This window comes from Panthera pardus, unplaced genomic scaffold (genome assembly GCF_024362965.1).
Source record: "Panthera pardus isolate Hobbes unplaced genomic scaffold, ASM2436296v1 HiC_scaffold_16, whole genome shotgun sequence".
Lineage (NCBI taxonomy): Eukaryota > Metazoa > Chordata > Mammalia > Carnivora > Felidae > Panthera > Panthera pardus.
This window is the reverse complement of record NW_026526721.1, coordinates 126,691,502-126,709,333: the sequence shown is the minus strand read 5'-3', so window position 1 is coordinate 126,709,333 and position 17,832 is coordinate 126,691,502. Positions and strand designations below refer to the sequence as shown.

Here is a 17,832-nt window from a genome sequence, read left to right as displayed (position 1 = left end):
GAATCTGAAACAGGCTCCAGGCTCTGAGCTGTCAGTACAGAACCCGATGCGGGGCTTGAACCCACGAACTGCGAGATCGTGACCTGAGCTGAAGTCGGACACTTAGCCGACTGAGCCACCCAGGCGCCCCAAGTGGCAGTTTCTATGTAGCTCACACCTCTCAACTTTAAAGAGAGGAACTGGAAAGGGCCCTTCTTTCCTGAGAGTCTACTCTTCTGGGGGCCTGTCACCTGTCACTGAAGGAGGAGCTGAGCAAGCTTCCCAAAGTTGGTCAGATTCAGATGGCCAGCAGGAGTGAGACCCTGTCTCTGGGGAGGTGATGAGCACCCCTCCAGGCTTTCAGCGTCTAAGATGCTTTAAGCAGAGGTGTTCCAGATGAGACCCTTTGCTTCATAACTATTAAGCGGTGAGGAAGCCTTTTGAGGATGATTTGCTTTGTTAAGGCCCCAATCGAAAGTCCTATCTGAATATCCACACTGCCTTTGATCCTGGGCTGTCCCCGCCCCCCCCCCACCCCCCCGCCCCCCCCCCCCACCATTCCGCTTTTGTATTTTCAATACATACCCTCCCCCTGGAGCTGAGAGGGTTGCAAAACCTGCATTCCTCTGTTCTTACTCTTCCCATCTCCCCGGGGGGCAGTTATTATCTTTCCCAACCTAGCAGCAGGATGAGGCAGGGCTCTCCCCAGTCCAGATCTGCTCCACTGGGCAATCAGCTGCACCATAAGCACCTCCATGCTTGGTGGCTCTGGGGCCCTGTTAACTGGAGAAATCTGGCCTCAGTGAGCCCTCTCTCCAGCCCGAGGTTTAGAGCCATGGCAGGTGCTCAGGCGACTGAGAAAGGTGGTGATCTGGGAGCTGGGCTCCTGCTGTGAATGTGCGCCCTGATCCCATGGGCACAGTGGCGTCAGCCCAGGGCAGGTGAAACGGCTGCATTGTTAACCAGGTCCCAGGGCCACGTGTGGCGTGTAGGCCCCCTCTCATCTATGATTATCCCCGCCTCGCCTCTGCCCCGTAGCATGTCAGAGCAGTAAGTGTCAGAATTGATGTCGAGGCTGTGTTCATGAAATCAGCCGCACCCGACTGCATCCATGCCGTCAGCTGGAGCAGTCATAAATGTGATCCAGGAAACAGGGAGGCCCTTTTCTGAGACTCTAATCCTATTAAGAACAATTCAGCACACATAGAATGGATTATGAAACTGACAGGCAAGATTTGACATTCAAGATCTTCTCAGCAAATGAATTCACCTCTGCTGAAAACAAATGGAATTTCTGATACTAGACTTCCAGAATTCCCAGATCATTCATTCAGCAAACACTCATTGCTGCTAAGCATTGTGCTTGCCGGTTCCGTTCTCAGCTGTTCCCAGTCCAGCGGCACCTACTACATGGGGCTGTGGGAACATTTAGGCGAGGCGGGGAGGAAAAAAAGGCTTCCCAGATATTTGATGCTTGAGCTGGGTCTCAAAGGGAAGAGGAACATCTGCAAATTAGCAGCTTATTCCAATTTTGTATTTCTCCAACATGAGGCCCCTAAGCATTGTCCCAAGTGCATTTGTGCTCTGGGTGGAAAGCGGGGTGGGGGGTGCCTTTGGCCCACTCGGAACCGGCCCGGCCTGAGAGGGAGCCAGGAGGGGCTGCAAGTGGCCGGGCTAGAGCCACACTCATCAGAAACCGCAGAGGTGGTGGCAGTAAAGGGTTCTACAGATGACAGTTGAAAGGCCTTAAGAAAGGGAATTGCAGAGGCAAGTCGGAGTGCTGGTAATTGGGCTTCCGGAGCCCAGGAAGGTCTTTGAACATGTACAGAGAGTTTGTCAGCCAGAGAGAGAACTTGGAAGTTCTGCTGCTTGGATCTGATTGACAGAGATAATGAGAGTGGCAGTGTCTGTGGAGAGGAGCTGTGGTTTTACTGAAACATCAGAGCTCAACTTAACCCCCTCTGCCCTGGTTCCTCCACTGTTCCGAGCTTCTCCACTTCACTCTCCCCTGCGGAAGGTGGAGCAGGTACCACCCAGCTCACTAATAGGAAATGCAGTCTGAGCGAGGCTAGGGGCCCTCTCATCCCCCAGGAAGTTCTAGTCACTTCCCCAAGGCACATGAGTCAGACCGCCTGCCCCGTCCCCACCCAACCCATCCAACCCCAGCCCCCAGCACGTGCCTTCTCCAGGTACAGGGGAAACAAAGGCAGCCCCTCTCCCCTCCCTGCCCCGGCTCTTGAGGGCCCAGAGCATAGGCTTATGCTGGCTGTCAGAGGCCTGAAGAGTTGCTGCAGACCACTCCAAGTGAGCTGGCAGCCTGCTCTGCTTGGGTGACAGTGGCCTTTCTCGGGCTGGTTCTCTTCACCACCACACCCTCACTCTTGCTTCTCTCTGGAAATGCCATCTGATCTCATTCTAATCGCCAGTGTTTTCAACATCCGTTTATCTCATCCTGTTACAGACCAAGGAAGGGGGCCCAGGTCTGACCCCAGTTTTCAAGTCTGCTCAGAAGAATACCTTACACCCCCCACCTTGGGCCAAATCTTTCCACCCAATTCAAACGTGGTCACTGGTGTTTACAGCCATCAGGTGGTCGAATGGAAGGGGCTTCTCCATGTCTCCTCCCAGTTTCCCACACCTGCTAGCAAGGCAGGTGTGACAGAGAAATGATCCCAAAGCCCCATTAGAGGATCACAGTTATTTTTTTTGAAATAATGATGTTTTAATTTGATTACAAGTTCTATACTCAGGAAATTTGGAAAACACCCAGATTCTTAAAGAGAGTAAACCCCTCCAAAGGCATAGCACTTCAACGAAAGGCTTGGGTAGATAGATGCTACCCACACATCAATTAATGACTTAGGTAATTTTTTCTTTGGGGTGGAAGGTAAAGGTTTTTTTTTTTTTTTTTTTTTTTTCCAATGTGCAAGAGGCATCAGTGCTCCCAGAATAACAGCTTGAGTGATGACAGCAAAATTATGTAGAAGAGATAGCAAATGGCACGAAGTCCCATTTTGTAAACATGAGCATGGCTATCCTATATCCTGAAAGGTGAGAAATAGGAATCTGGCCATTAATCAACCCCCCACTATGTGCTTCGTGCTTCTCAAAACACTGTGGCCCTAGATCTGCAGTGACCAGCAGCAGAACAGTAACCTCCTTTGCAGGGACAAGTACCGTAGTAGATGTGGCAGGAATGACAGCCTCCATCTGACGAAGATATTCCCTCTACCATTCCTTCATGTGTATGGTGCTCAACATCACCTCACTGTGCTGTGTAATCTTTTTAATAACCCTATCTGTGCAATTTCCAGAAGTCAAGTGACTCTCCCAAGGTTCTGGAGCTAATAAGAAGTGAAACTAGGATTTGAACCCAGGCCTCCAGTGTCTTCGCCCCTAGCTACAATGCCACACCATCACCAGCACCATGTGGGGGTCTGCACTCCTGGCCGACCCACAGGGAGGAGGGATCAGTGGTTCTGATATCCTCTTAAAAAGAAACCTTACCAGACAGGCATGGGAAATACAAAACAAATGGCAGGATAGTCTTTAAAATTTCCAGTGAGGTGGCATGCGGAGGAGACAGGGGAAGCGTAGCTAAGTTGCATTTAGCCCAGACCTCACAGACGGAAGACTCAGTCCATGTATGGGTCCCCCAGTCTCTTGGTGCTCTGCCAGGAGTGGTTGGGCCAGCTGGTCACACCATGGAGATGTGCCCCCTGACTCCAGTACTCCTTCCTGTTACAGGAAGACGAGAGGAAAACTTGTCAGTGGGAAGAATTAACTACTTGGGGCTCTGGCACCACATAATTTGAGCAGAGATGCCAACAGTTTAGGGCAACATGAGCTGCCCTGCACTGGAAGACTTTGGTGTCCCCGATCCCCATGAGAAGTTGAATATGGACACTAGCCCTTCCTGCTGGCCCTGCCTAGCTTGACCTTAAGGAACCCAAAATGAGCTCAGGGGCCATTCAGTGGATAATCCCACTTATCTCCACAGTGAGTGGGGGCTCTGTGACAGGGCCCCCGGGTCTGGCTGCCTAGAAGGAGCTGGAAAGGGTGACAGTTTATGAGCCAGGCTGATGCGAATGATGACTGGCCACTCCTCCTCATGGATTACTTGGTTTAGCTCCATACCCGTTTCCTGCCATGAAGACATCAAACAGCTCCAAGGACTACTCTTCAGGTCAAGATTACGATGGCAGCCCCATAGAGGCCTCTGTGGGGAAAGTGGGCTTCAAAGTGTTCTAAACTTAAAAATCAGACACCTCTATGATTTATTCTTAGTCCTGCCATTTCCTAGCTGTGGGTCCTCAGGCAAGTTACTCCACTGTGTGTGCCTCTATTTCCTCATGGGGAAAATGGACTGTAATGCCCTCCTTAGAGGAAAGCAGGTAATGTGATTGACAGGAGTTTGGCGGAGGTAAAAATTTATCGGTGAAGCAACATACTATTCAAAAGTGCACGTTCCCAGTCACCAGTTTGTGTATAAAACTGATACCAGTGTGGTTTGTATCCTTGTTTGTTTTTCCACCACCTAGAATAGAAGGAATAATACACCTTGATTATCTCTAATGACTTCAGGTCATATCTCATGCCCCACTCTATGTCCCATATCCTGGGCATAGAATTTGTAAAAATACAAACTGATTGAAAATACTTTCTGACCGATCTACAAAGTTTAAAAAAAAAAAAAAAAAAGAAGAAGAATCCGTTGAAATGAATCTGACATTTTTTAAAGTAGAGGTAAAAACACCTGAAAATCTCTGAACTCCAAATTATTTCCTTTGTTATTGAAGGTGCTTGAACTGTTTATTTTAATATAAAATCAATGTATAATTATTATAGAAAGTAAGAACACAAACGAGCATGAAAAGCACTCATGTGTCTACCTGCCCAGAGGCAACCGCCATTTAATGCCATGCCATCTATTTTTCCGAGGTCTTTTTTATGCATGTGTATAATTACTGTTTTTTTGTTTTGTTTTGATTTTTGTTTTTACAAAAGCAAGATTATACTATACCTGCAGTTACGCAGCCTGCTCTTTTCCCTAAGATTACAGTGTGAGTATATTTCCATTTCAATAGATACATTTTTACATCACTTAAAGGTGCTCATTGTACACCAGGCCTTCCATCATGGTAGGAGGGCACCGTGATAAATTCCCATGTTTAGCACTGGGTCGTTGACAGTTATTTTTGCTATTACAAAAAGCACAGAGCAGTCATAATCTATTTAAATGAATTAGAAATTAAGATATAAAGTGTGAAATAAGCTCTTGCAACCATATGAAAAGCAGACCAAACTATGTAAAGATTCTAAGATCTTGACAAAATTATCCCCTGGAGCCTGCAAAAATTACCAAAACCTCATTGGCTATATTCACTTTAGTTCACCTTGTTTTTGACCGTTGTCATTGCACTTAACTGATTTGTGTAGTCAAATTCTCTTCAAGCCAGTTCATGTTGCTGCATCATGAAGGTCAAGGCAAACAATGCACAGGAAGCATCGAGAGTGGCCCTAGCATGGAGTAGGCTCTCTGTTAAAGGCTGATTCCTTCCCTCCTTTCTCTTCTCTTAGCAGTGTAAGGATGAGGCCACCACAGGCTTTGGTGGTGGTCCTTTATTTTTTTTTAAATTTTTTTAACGTTTATTTATTTTTGAGGGACCGAGCACAAGCGGGGGAGGGGCAGAGAGAAAGGGAGACACAGAATCCCTAGCAGGCTCCAGGCTCCCAGCCATCAGCACAGAGCCCGACAGGGGCTTGAACTCACAAACTGCGAGATCATGACCTGAGTTGAAGTCGGAATCTCAACCGGCTGAGCCACCCAGGCTTCCTGATGGGGGTCCTTTATAAAGAACAAATGTCCACTAGGTTTCCCTTGTGCCATCTCATCATCACTGCCAGCTGCAGAATTGGGCCTGATGTCCTCTTAAAGAGAGGAGAAGCTCAAGCTATTCACCAGCTCATTCTTCAGTAAGCATTTACAGAGATCTAGTGTGTGCCAGGCCTCACTGTGGGTACTAGGGACAGTCTAGGGGGGAAAGCCAAGTACACGTCAAATCCATTATGGAGAGAGGTATATGAGCACAGAATGAGGGATGCTCCATCCTTGGGAGCTACTTTGTGAATGACTGGCTGGTGTCTCATCACCCAATCATACCCGTTCCCATGTGTGTCACTACAGGTCATCAATGCCATTGAGCAGGACTACCGGCTGCCCCCACCCATGGACTGTCCAGCTGCTCTACACCAGCTCATGCTGGACTGTTGGCAGAAGGACCGTAACAGCCGGCCCCGCTTTGCAGAGATTGTCAACACCCTGGACAAGATGATCCGGAACCCGGCAAGTCTCAAGACTGTGGCAACCATCACCGCCGTGTGAGTCTCGTGGAATAGGGTGGTTCATAGGTGTGGGTGGTCTCATAACTAGGGGCAGGCCCAATAGCAAGGCTGCTAGCCTTTTGATCTATTGAGAGCAAGGGTGAGGTGGCTAACCTTATCCACTAATGGAAGAGATTCCAAGACTTCCTGTTTCCTTTTTCCTTTCCATCTTTCTAAAATATTCCCTGCCTACAGCATGGGCTATAGACAGATATCAAGATACCTGTCTGGGTCTCCACTGTCTGCTGGCTTCAGATGGGCTGGGCACTGGGCTCTGTAATAATTGAATGTGTCTGATAGGAGTGGTATGAGGCCCCACTTCTGGGAGATCCTGTTTCCAGAAGGCACACTTTTTGTTAACCACACCGGTAGAGCTGCAGACTTGGAACCTTGGCCAACCTATTAGCCGCTAAAGGCCCTGATTGCTATGGGACACAGAAATAAAAAGCCATCGGATTTGTTATGAGCAAATGCACAGAACAACTTTCATCTCCTGTCAGTAGCTGTCAGCTGTATATTATTCTTCTACATTGCAGTGTTAACTGATTTCTTAATCTTTCAACCAAAGTTTATTGGGCATGTATGTGCTAAGCACTGTGCCCCTTGCTGGCAGTATAGAATGAATAAGATACACATGATTCGTGTCCTCATGGAACTTTGAATCATTTAGGAGGGGCAAGACCAGATGATCACCCAAAGAAATGCAAAATTGAGACCTTGATAGCCACTGTGGCAGGGAGATGCATGGTGTTGGAGAGCATGGATACATACGATACCTGGTGTCAGGGAGGCATCTCTGATAAGTGTTATTCCAGTTGAGCACTGAAGGGAGAAAATGCATGAATTGAATGAAAGGAAGATGGGAGTCAAGGGACAAGTGTTCCAGACCAAGGAACAACATGAACAGAGGCTCGAGGGTAGGAAGGACAGGGCCAGTGTGTTCTGAGTCCAGTCTGTGAGGGGACTGGGTCAGGGCTGAGGCTGGCAAGGTGAGCGAGGGCCAGACGCTCAGAACATGTGGGCCCTGCTAAGAATTCTGGGCTTGATTTTCAGAGTAGCGAGCACAGATTGAAGGATTTGACACAAATCAGGGTCAGGATGAAGGTTATGGACATGATCACACCTGCAGTTTTCAAACAGCACCAGGCCACAGTGTGGACCTTATGTTGAGGGGAAGGAACATGCGTGAAGACCAACAGGAGAATATTGCAGGAATAATGGCAGAGAAGATAGGGTCTTAAGTCAGGGTAATGATGCAGAAAGAGGTGGATGAGTATGAGATATTTTGGAGGTCAAATCTTTAATTCTTGGTGAAGGATTGGGCATGGGTGTTGGGAGTTGAAGGATATATTAAGGTGGCACCCTGCTTTGTGGATTGGATAGTGAAGTGTCTGCTTTGAGAATGTCCCAGAGAAGATCAGTGGAGAGCTGCTCTGTTCCAATTAGCTGAGGATAGAATCAGGAAAAAAAAATGGTACCAATAGATTTGGGAAGGTTGTAGTGAACTTTATATATTTTTAATGGTGAAACTTTGGATGGTAAAGCGCCTAGGTTCCAGTTTACAAAGGAGTTATGGGCCTTCTCTTCCCTCCAGACTTCATGCTGTGTCAGTCTAGCTGTCTGAGCTGACTGATGCGAGACAGGGCCCGTAGGCAGGGGTACCAGCCATCTCGCCTCCAGAAGTCATGCCCACTCAGGATTCTGTAAGGCAAGAAGGGTCAGCACAGGGCTCCCCTGTAATCTTCATCCTGTCAGGAAAGAATTCTCATCCTACATGAAGTCTGCTATCTGCCCAGAGTGTGGCTCTATCCACGCATCTCTACAGCTGTGGGGTTACCTGCTTCTCTCTCTCTCTTTCTCTCAGGCCTTCCCAGCCCCTGCTAGACCGCTCCATTCCAGACTTCACGGCCTTTACCACCGTGGATGACTGGCTCAGTGCCATCAAAATGGTCCAGTACAGGGACAGCTTCCTCACTGCCGGCTTCACCTCCCTCCAGCTGGTCACCCAGATGACATCAGAGTAAGTGATGAGAATCTCCTCTCTGTACCCCGTGGGTGGGGATCAAGGTTCCTTCCCTGCTATTGATCATGGTACAAGTCTTGATTTCTGCCTCACCCCCAGAGCTCCACTTCTGTATAGAATCAGATCTGGTGGCGAAGCGCCCTGGAAAGATGGAGGGGTGGGGTGGGGAGGCTGAGGTCCAGTCTGGCCCCAAATGAGAGTTCTTCAAAGTCATAGGCATATGTCATTTGCCTAATCATCAAGACTCTCTCCTCCGTTTGTTTTCAAACTTAACCCATCAAAAAGAGCATCCAGATGGAAAGAACACAGCCAGCCAGCACTTTCAACAACATAGCAGGAAGAGGCACTACACTGATTCAGCAACAATCTCAGATGTGTGGGGAGCTCATATTCGTACTTAGATAGCGCGTGTGAATAAGCATACATTTCCATCTCCCACAAATTATTTACCAGTCTGCAATTCCCACAGGAGTATGGAGGAATGCGAAAACTAAAATTATTCAAATAAGATGAGAGCCAGAAAGGGTCTTAAAGATCCATTAGTCCGTCATTTCCCCAAGAATGTTCTGAGCAGCACCAGTTCTGGGAAATGTTAATAGGTTCTCCTTGGAAAAAAGGTCCCATGGTCAAATAAATTTGGGATATACTGCATACTTTATCACCCTTTTGGAGATTCACTACACATATTAGCATTCTAAAGGCCATGAGAAATCCTGAAATAAAGAAACCCATTTAAAATTATTAAATACTGTGGAACCATATTTTTGAGGGGCAGGGTTTCATGGAACTGTAGTTTGGGAGATACTCATCTACTTGTACTCATTCCATTCAGCAGATTCAGAAAGTAGGTGAATTAGTGCCTGAACACTCAGTGCTCACGAGTGGCAAAGCAGGGCCTGGGGGCTGCTTTCCTGAGGGCTAATTCCATCTCCTTCTACCAGTCCACCCCAGGGGTACAGCGATCCCCATACATGGTGGCACACTGGACTCACCTGGGAATCTTTAAAAAAATATTGTTGCCTGGGGCACCTGGGTGGCTCAGTCAGTTAAGTGTCTAACTTTGGCTGAGGTCATGATCCCACAGTTTGTGGGTTTGAGCCCCGCATCAGGCTCTGTGCTGACAGCTGGGAGCCTGGAACCTGCTTCAGATTCTGTGTGTGTCTCTCTCTCAAAAATAAACATTAAAAAATGTTTTCTTAAACATATTGGTGGCCGATTTCCATGCCTAGATCTTTTGGTTTAGGTGGTATGAACTGAGACCTGGGCATCAGGGTGTTTAAAACTCCCCAGATGATTCTAACATGCAGCCAAGGCTAGGAAAAAGTTGGCAAGGGTCAAATTTTGAAAAGACACATCCCCCCAGAGGAGACTTCACCAGCTGCCTGGGCCACAACGTTTATAGACAACATGGGGGTTGGTGGCTTGTGATACACATTTCCCAAGGTAGAGGACTGGTCGGTCCTCCAGGCAATTGACAAACACTTACTGATCGCCTGATACATGTCAGGCACAGTGCTAGGTGCCAGGATTCCCTCTCGAGGTGGGCCAGTTGCTGAGTCCCAAGGGAGAGGCTGGGTCCCATCCAGCCCCAGCAGTTGAACCTCAGAGGAACAGCTTCTGTCCCAGACTCCTGCTTTGCAGTCAGTCTTCCTGGAGTCCCACTCTACCTCTTTTTTTTTTTTTTTTTTAATGTATTTATTTTGAGAGAGAGTGCACAAATGAGCTGGGGAGGGGCAGAGAGAGAGGGAGAATCCCAAGCAGGCTCCGTGCTGTCAGTGCAGAGCCTGACACAGGCTCAAACTCATGAAAACTGTGAGATCATGACCTGAGCTGAAACCAAGAGTGGACGCTCAACTGCTCAACCAACTAAGCCACCTAGGCGCCCCCACTCTACCTCTTTGAGGTTGATTCTTGCCAGAAATGATGGAAGCTCCGCTTTCCCTAGGGAGATGGCTTGAATGTGCATCTAGCCTAGCATCCACTAAACAACAGAATTCATTTTTTAAATGTGAGCTCATTTTCCCTTGATGCCATATAAAGGCAGTCCCTGCCACTATGAATTATTGTCAGGCACCACCATCACCAACAAAAGCAGCACTTACCAGTGGAAAAGCAGCTTCTCCATCTTGCAGAGCTGGCATGGATGCCCTAGATGACCGGAGAGCCCGGGTTCAGGGGCGGCAACGGGTGCTCATGCTGGTGGGGCTGCGCCTGCTTCCTCACTGTGATGTGGCTGAGTATGGAGGCATCACCCCCTAACCCCCCACAACTGGAGGAATCCAATGGAGCAATTTCCTCAGTCTGGAAAAGGAAAAATTAAGGGATTTAGTTCAAAGTAAAAAATGCCCACACACTATTGGAGCAATTTAGTTTGTTTCTTCAGAGATAAAAGATGGAAAAAGAACATGAGCTACTAAATAAAATAGATTGCAGGACAATTTGTGAATTCAGAATTCAAGCGTGCCTCTCAGAAGTGTTTGCTGAAAAGACATGGACAACTTGACAATCTGAGCCAGCTGCAACTCTGAGGGGGTTGACCGCCAGCTGTAAGGGGGTGTTGAGGAGAGCACAGGAGCCTGGTGCAGCCTCATGGGTCTGGTGCACAAAGTGATCTGCTATGCCAGGGGCAGGGGCCTTTGGGGGAATATAGTCAGGACCTTAGAACAGTTCTGAGAGCAGCCCTACAGGGTGGCTGAAAACCAAGTAGTCTTGAATTTGAACCCCAGTTGCACCACCAGTTAGTTACCTGCTGTGTGATCTTGAGCATGTTACTTAACTTCTCTGAGCCCTACTTGTCCATAAATGAGCAAAAAATAAGAGTACCCATCTCATTGGTTTGTGGTGAAAGGTTAATGGAATAATGTATACAAAGCACTTGGCCTATTGCCTGCCTACAGAATGCACGCAAGAAACAATTGCTGTTAAATTATTATTACTGACCTTGAGTGGTTTGTCAATTTTCATGAACTGCTTCCTTAGCTATACATGAGATAGTATATCGCACATGAGAAATACTTGAGCAATGCTATAACATTATTATTATTAACTAGGGAAAGATGCATGGGTCTCCCCAAAATTAAGACTCACAGCTTAAAGATGAGTACAATCCAAACCCCTATCCTAAACATATTACTTCGATTCCTGCTTGGGCAGATATTTGAAAGTTATTTTGAGATCACCCTTCTTAAAAATTCATGACATTAAAATTCAAACAGAGGCAGAAAATGGAAACTCAGGGGAAAAACATCAGAAAACCCAGCAAACCCCACATCTTTTCAATCTCAGTGGGTGATCACTAATTTAGGCAGAAAGCTCCGCAGCATAACTGAAGCCCCATATCGTGTGTGCGTGGAGTGTTAAAACACACACACACACGCGCGCGAAAGTTCCAGTCTGCCTAGGGTCATGGAAACAATGAAGGGGCTGCTCCAGCCAACACCCATATGTGAGGAACAGGGCACGACACTTCCAGGATTGTCTAAGTTGGGAGGGGGCCATTGGAGACGAGGGCCACTGCATGAAGCAAATGAGATTGAGCAAGAAAATACCTATGTAGGCATTTGCCAAAGACTTGGGTAATCTGAGTGTTGGATTTTAAACACTTTTATTTGCCTACCCACCTAATTCAAGAGCTTGCCTTCTGTGATGAGTTGTGATCCTTGAAAAGCTGCCGTAACACTAACGTGCCCTTTTTTGTGACTTTTTTCCCCTCCTAGAGACCTCCTGAGAATAGGGGTCACCTTGGCAGGTCATCAGAAGAAGATCCTGAACAGCATTCATTCTATGAGGGTCCAGATGAGTCAGTCACCAACGGCAATGGCATGAGAACTCTCATTTTCTGGGGGGAGGAGAGGAAGGAAAAGGACCATGCTCAAGAGGGAACCAGAGGTTGACCACTGTGGAATGTTCTGGAAAGAGTGGCTTCTTAGCTAAGAAATGCATTACATCAGTGAAGAAGAGACTGGACCTGTTCTTAATAGGCAATCTTCATTTCTTAGTGACAGAAGCATGTATAAGATGCCATGGGAAACCAAAACATAATAATAAAAATATGAAAGGGTGATGTTCGACAGAAGTGAAGACAAAACAGTATGCATCGGGGCAACCAAGAGTAAACTCCGCTCCCACTCGGGGCTGGAGTCACCGATCCACAGGAAGAAAGGGAAGGAGGTAGAGGGAAGAAACAGAGGCAGTTTTCCATTTTCTTCCTCACCAATGACATTCTTTTCTTTTCTCCTTTTGTACTCCTCCCCACGAGCCCTCTCCCTTCTCCCACATCCATTTCCCTTTGCTCATGACTCGTGTAGGGAAGTTTCTTCAAACAAACCCCAGCTCCTGAGTCTCCAGATGTCGTTCTGTCAGTTGCCAAAGGACTTTGCTGACCACTGCATGGGGGATCCAACCAATTCAATTAATGTCTTCATATTGAAGAAGAGATGTACCTTCAATTGAAAACCTTGTTTTTCTTTTGTTTGCATTTTCTGCAAAAAGGAAAAAGAAACCACAAATTGGAAAAAAAAAAAAAAAAAGAAAAACCTGTTTCCGTGTGCAGGAGCACACATATGTATGTCTGTGTTATAAAAATGACTGTGCTTGTTCGTAACAGATGCAAACAAGAAAGAAGAACCGGGAGATCTTTGCCCCTGGAAAATTCAAAGGGGCTGGAGCGTGTTGTTGGTTTGGTGTTCTGGTTGGCCCAGTTGGCCTATTGGCCCAATGGGGAGAGAGAGCAGGGAGAAAAATAAAATTAAAGGGGAAAAAACTCTCAGGAGCTTGCAAATTCAGACAGGAAACAGGTGAGTGGTTTGAATTGGATGCAGTGTGGGCCATTCTAGAATGATACTGACTGATTATTCTTGGTAACATCTGAAGAGAAGGAGAAGGAAAGTGTTTCTGGAGAATGTTCTTCCACATCCCTAGAATCTGTAATTCAAGAGATGGCAAGGGAGAATTCTTCTTACCTTATTTGTGGACTGGCTTAAGCCGTGTGGCATCCGAGGAATGTTTCAAATGTGTCTGTGTTTCTCCGCATTCCTTCTTGTACCTCATTGTTCAATTCACTTTTGTAAATTCCACCTAACATTTAAATATTTTTAATTTCTCCTTTTATCTTAATCTCCTTGCTAATTTTATCTGTCTAATTAAAATGAGAAGAAGCATGTCTGGGTTTACATAGAATGGTGTCAGCGTGTGTGTTCTCAGACCCCAGTGGGTCTGTCCCCAAGTTACAGGAAAATCCTTAATGACTGTCCTTCTTCCGCCTCATATGAGAGGGAAGGAATACATCCCGGATCCTGTGCCTCCCAAGAAGCACTATATATAAGAATCATTCTCACTGATGTGACCCAAAGGAAGAACTGAATAAATATGAGGCTCTGAAGAAGTCACTGGCAGATAAATATAAACAATCACCGATAATACACCATCAGCCCTGATTTCAGTTTGCACATTGCATTTGTGATGTTCATATCCAGGCCAGTTTTGTAAAAGGCGCTAAAGACTATTTTAGACTGCCTGTGGTGTGTCTGTGAACAAGCAGTTGGAGGGGAGGGTGTGAGCCAGTAAAGGAGCCATAGTTCCCATGTGGCTTATTTAATGTAAATTGAAAGTGAGATGAGCCTTTTCCCCCTAGTCCTCGGTAACTTTGTACTTGGGGAGGTCTTACCTTCTGAAGCTCCTTCAAAGAGGCTCATGGGCCTACGGGTACAGCTCTGATGCAGGGGAGCCCGATCTGAAAGCATCACCCTTGTGTGTAACCCCTGGGGGACAAAGGGAGATGGACAGAAGTATCTCAGAAGATTTGCATATGGTTACAAAGAGCCCCAACCCAACATGTAGCGGGTAGAAGAGAAAACTTCCCCTTATTAATAGCGTAGCAATTCCATGCACAATTTGCTAATTACCCCAAAGACCTGAATCCATGAAGTGTCTTACAAGCCTAGGCAATTCGACTAATCTACTCTCAATTTTCCATAGGAATGAATTTTAATTTGTCACCAAATTTCTCAGGCAGCATTCTTAACCTGAAGTCTTCACTGTGCTTCCACCAGTGCCAGCCCACCTTCTGGCTGTCCACAAAGCAAGGTCAAGGTGAAAGTCAGGTCACACCCTTTGGTTTGGTTTCACCATAAGATCCCACAAAGGAGACAGAGAGTGTGTGTGAGAGAGAACCCAAGGGCACATGGGAAAGCACAAGGGGTCAGCAGAGCCAAGGCCAGGGCACCTGGAGGCATAGTTATCAGTGGGAGGGGCATGGCCAAGCTCTGGACATGCCCCCCGACCCTGCAGATGCTCAGCACAGTTCAGCATGCCAGGCTTCCCCACCCCACACCCTGAAATGCGGTATATCTCTAGTGATTGAGACCAGGCCTTCCCTCTGTAGCACGGGGCCAGTCACCGACCTCTCTGAGCCTCTTATGTAGAGTCAGATAGTCGTAACCACCTTTGATGAGGCCTAAAGCTCCTGAGCAGGTTCTCTATGCCAAGCACAGTCTAAGTACTTTGCATCTATTAACTCTTCTTCACAAGCATCTTATAAAGCAGTAGCGGATACTTCATCACCCTCAGTTTTCAGATGAAACAGAGACAAGACCTTCCCTACATCACACAGTGGTGGAGTCAGGATTTTGCCTCAGCAACCTGATTCCATGCTCCTACCACTTTCCCAGGGGGTCTCACACTTGAGCATGCATTAGTATCATCACTTGGAGGGTATGTTGAAACACAGATCACTGGACCCGACCAACAAGTTTGCTGACTCAGTAGATCTGGGGTGGAGTCCAAGAAGTGGCCGTGTGGTGCTGATGCTGCTGGTCCAGGGACCACACTTTGGGAGCACTGCGCTACAGTAACCTGCCTTCCTGGAGTTAGTAACAGATGTAAAGTTCTTGACTCCAGGAGTGATAGTTATTAAAGTTTTTCTGCCACCGGCAAAGAGAGGAATGAACCCTCACCCTCTTGGGCAGGAAGCGATGGGAGAGGCTGGTCTCTTGCACAGGGGTATCTGTGCCCATTGACAGTTTGGTGCCAAGACACTTTACTCACACCCTCAAAAGAGAGCTCCCTGGGGAGAATGCTCACTGGATCAAGACCCCAGGCCTCTGAATTTCAGTTAGACAAGTTACTCTATCACCTGGCAGAGGATAAATTCCAATTCAGCTTCTTTTTTTTACATTTTTTTTTTTTTTTTGAGAGAGAGCAAAAGAGGGCATGTGAATGAGTGAGGTAGGGGATGTGCAGAGAGAGAGAGGGAGAGAGAGAATCCCAAGCAGGCTCCACACCCAGTGGTGAGCCCAATGTGGGGCTCAATCCCATAACCACGAGATCACGGCCTGAGCCAAAATCAAGAGTCAAATGCTCAACCAACTGCGCCACCCGGGAGCCCCCAGATTCTTTCTTAAAAACATGTTTTGCACAGTGGACAGAAGTCTGTGGCCTTCTAAGTCAGCCTAAAGACATGGAACCTACGGCCATGCTATGCAGCCCAAGATATGACTTACAAATGGGCATTCTCTGCCAGCCACACCTGCAGCCACCAAGGCTCATGTGTGTGAGGACTTCACAGGGGACAAGTGGGCAATGTTTAATTAGTACCCCTGGCTCAGGGGTTATGGGAATGGAAGTGATTTGTGGAAAAGCCTTAAAGACTATGACCCACCTCTCTGTGCTTTCTCCCTGCCCCCCCCCCCCATAAAGGAAGATGGTAATGAAGGATACCAAGTAGATACATCTACAGAGCAGGTGTTTATTGTATCATCTGAAGATCACTGGAGCTCATAGATGTCAAACAGGTATCTATACTACTAAAATCACACACCTGCTCCTACCCACCACCTCCCTCTTATGCCCCTGACCCTTGCAAAGTTATGTGTAGAGCTGGATCAGTGGAGTCCCCTAGGATAATCGAAACCAAGTAAGGACAGAAGTTACTCTTCGCATGCATTTGTGAAAAGAACAGAAACCAGTGAGGATTGAGGAATAGAACTCCAGGAATATTGTGGGCAGGAGGAGTGAGACATCCAGCAGAAGGGTGAGAATCTACAACGTGTCAGTTAAAAGTACAAGATTCTAGTACAGGTTTTGTTCTAAGAAGGTCGTGGTGAGCTAGCCTGGGAACCTCATTATCATTTCAGAAATAATAATGGCTTTGACCCCCCACTGAGTAAGGGCAAGTGATGCAAGGGAGAAGCACAGCCATGATGGAGTAGTAGCAGCAAACAGGTATCATCCAGGATTCTCTGCCACCAAGAAGGCTCAAAGGACACTTAAGATCCATGTCAGAGCGAGCTTTGCTTTCATAGAGACGCCTTGCAGTTCCTATAGAAGTTACAGGGTCATTTTCAAACGTAGCCAGAGGTCTTGCATCATCTAAGATATCAGTGGGGCTAGTGGTTGGTGGTGGTAGAGGGAAATCACTGAAACTACAGAAAGGTTGTCAAAAGGGGGAGGGCGTGGCTGGATCACACTGAAAACTCATTCAAGTTGATTGAAGTCAAATGGTGACTATGTTCACCACTAGGGAGTCTCTTGAGACCAGCAATTTCCAAAGAACAGGTCCACAGGGGCCTGAGAACAAACTCTTGGTCCCTCTCAAAAGAGTGCCAGCCCTGGTGGTGGGCAGGTGGGGGTTTAAGTGTTCTGCACATCCCATTTAAGGGTAGGTGGGATGGACAGCCTTGGGCAGTGGTGGATGGACCTCCATTGCACACCTGGCAGGAAAGGAGAGCCCTCTGCTCTTTTAGCCCCACCCCTGCATCCCTCCTGAGCTGACCCTGTTTTTTAAGGCCCTTGATGGGTTCCTTTGTTGCTGGGAGTCATGACTTGGCACACAGTGTTTGTTCTCAACCAGAAACTTCTGGTGATCCCCAGAGTGAGAGTAGACGCAGGTCATGTCTTAGTCACCTTCATACCTAGCACCCAACACACAGCCTAACACATGGAAGATGCTCAATACATATTTGGTGATTTAAATAAATCTGAGTTGAGAAAGTCTTACATACCATTCTTTTACCTACAGAAGTCCATGACCTTAAACAGCATGCTTTTAAAGAAACTAATCCCTAGGTATTTAGTTGGAATCTTTTCTCACTTACTCTTAACTGCTATCAACTGTAAGCTATTCTAATTTTAGTTTTGTGAAGTTTAACACACTCCTTTTCAACCCTGTCTGCATCTTTCACACGATGTCACAATCTTCCCCAGAGGACCAGCCGGGGAAGGCAGCATGCCACCGAGTGTCAGTCACTGTGCAAAGTCCCCACCTGAGACATAGCAATGAACACGGCACCATCTTTGGTATGATGGAGGCAAATAAGAAGGTCATTGAAGGGCAGTGAGCAGCCATCCTTCTGATATTAGAACCAAGGCTCCTGTACTGCCAGGTTGACATCCAGCTGGGCAGAAAGGATGGTGGGACTTCCCTCATCAGGGAAAACTTGTGTCTTTTA

The 17,832-nt window shown here is 47.1% G+C and overlaps 1 protein-coding gene across 3 annotated transcripts in view; it reads left to right on the top strand.

The window, feature by feature from the left end:
* The window catches only part of EPHB1 (EPH receptor B1), a 431,060-nt gene extending 417,515 nt beyond the window's left edge, over positions 1–13,545 (top strand). For all 3 annotated transcript variants that reach the window (XM_053903793.1, XM_019437143.2, XM_019437149.2), the window contains 3 exons: positions 6,167–6,360; positions 8,228–8,383; positions 12,103–13,545. In XM_053903793.1, the coding sequence (XP_053759768.1) occupies positions 6,167–6,360; positions 8,228–8,383; positions 12,103–12,211 (459 nt within the window). In that variant the 3' untranslated portion in view covers positions 12,212–13,545. The remainder of the gene's footprint in view (positions 1–6,166; positions 6,361–8,227; positions 8,384–12,102) is intronic.
* Positions 13,546–17,832: the final 4,287 nt, after the last annotated feature.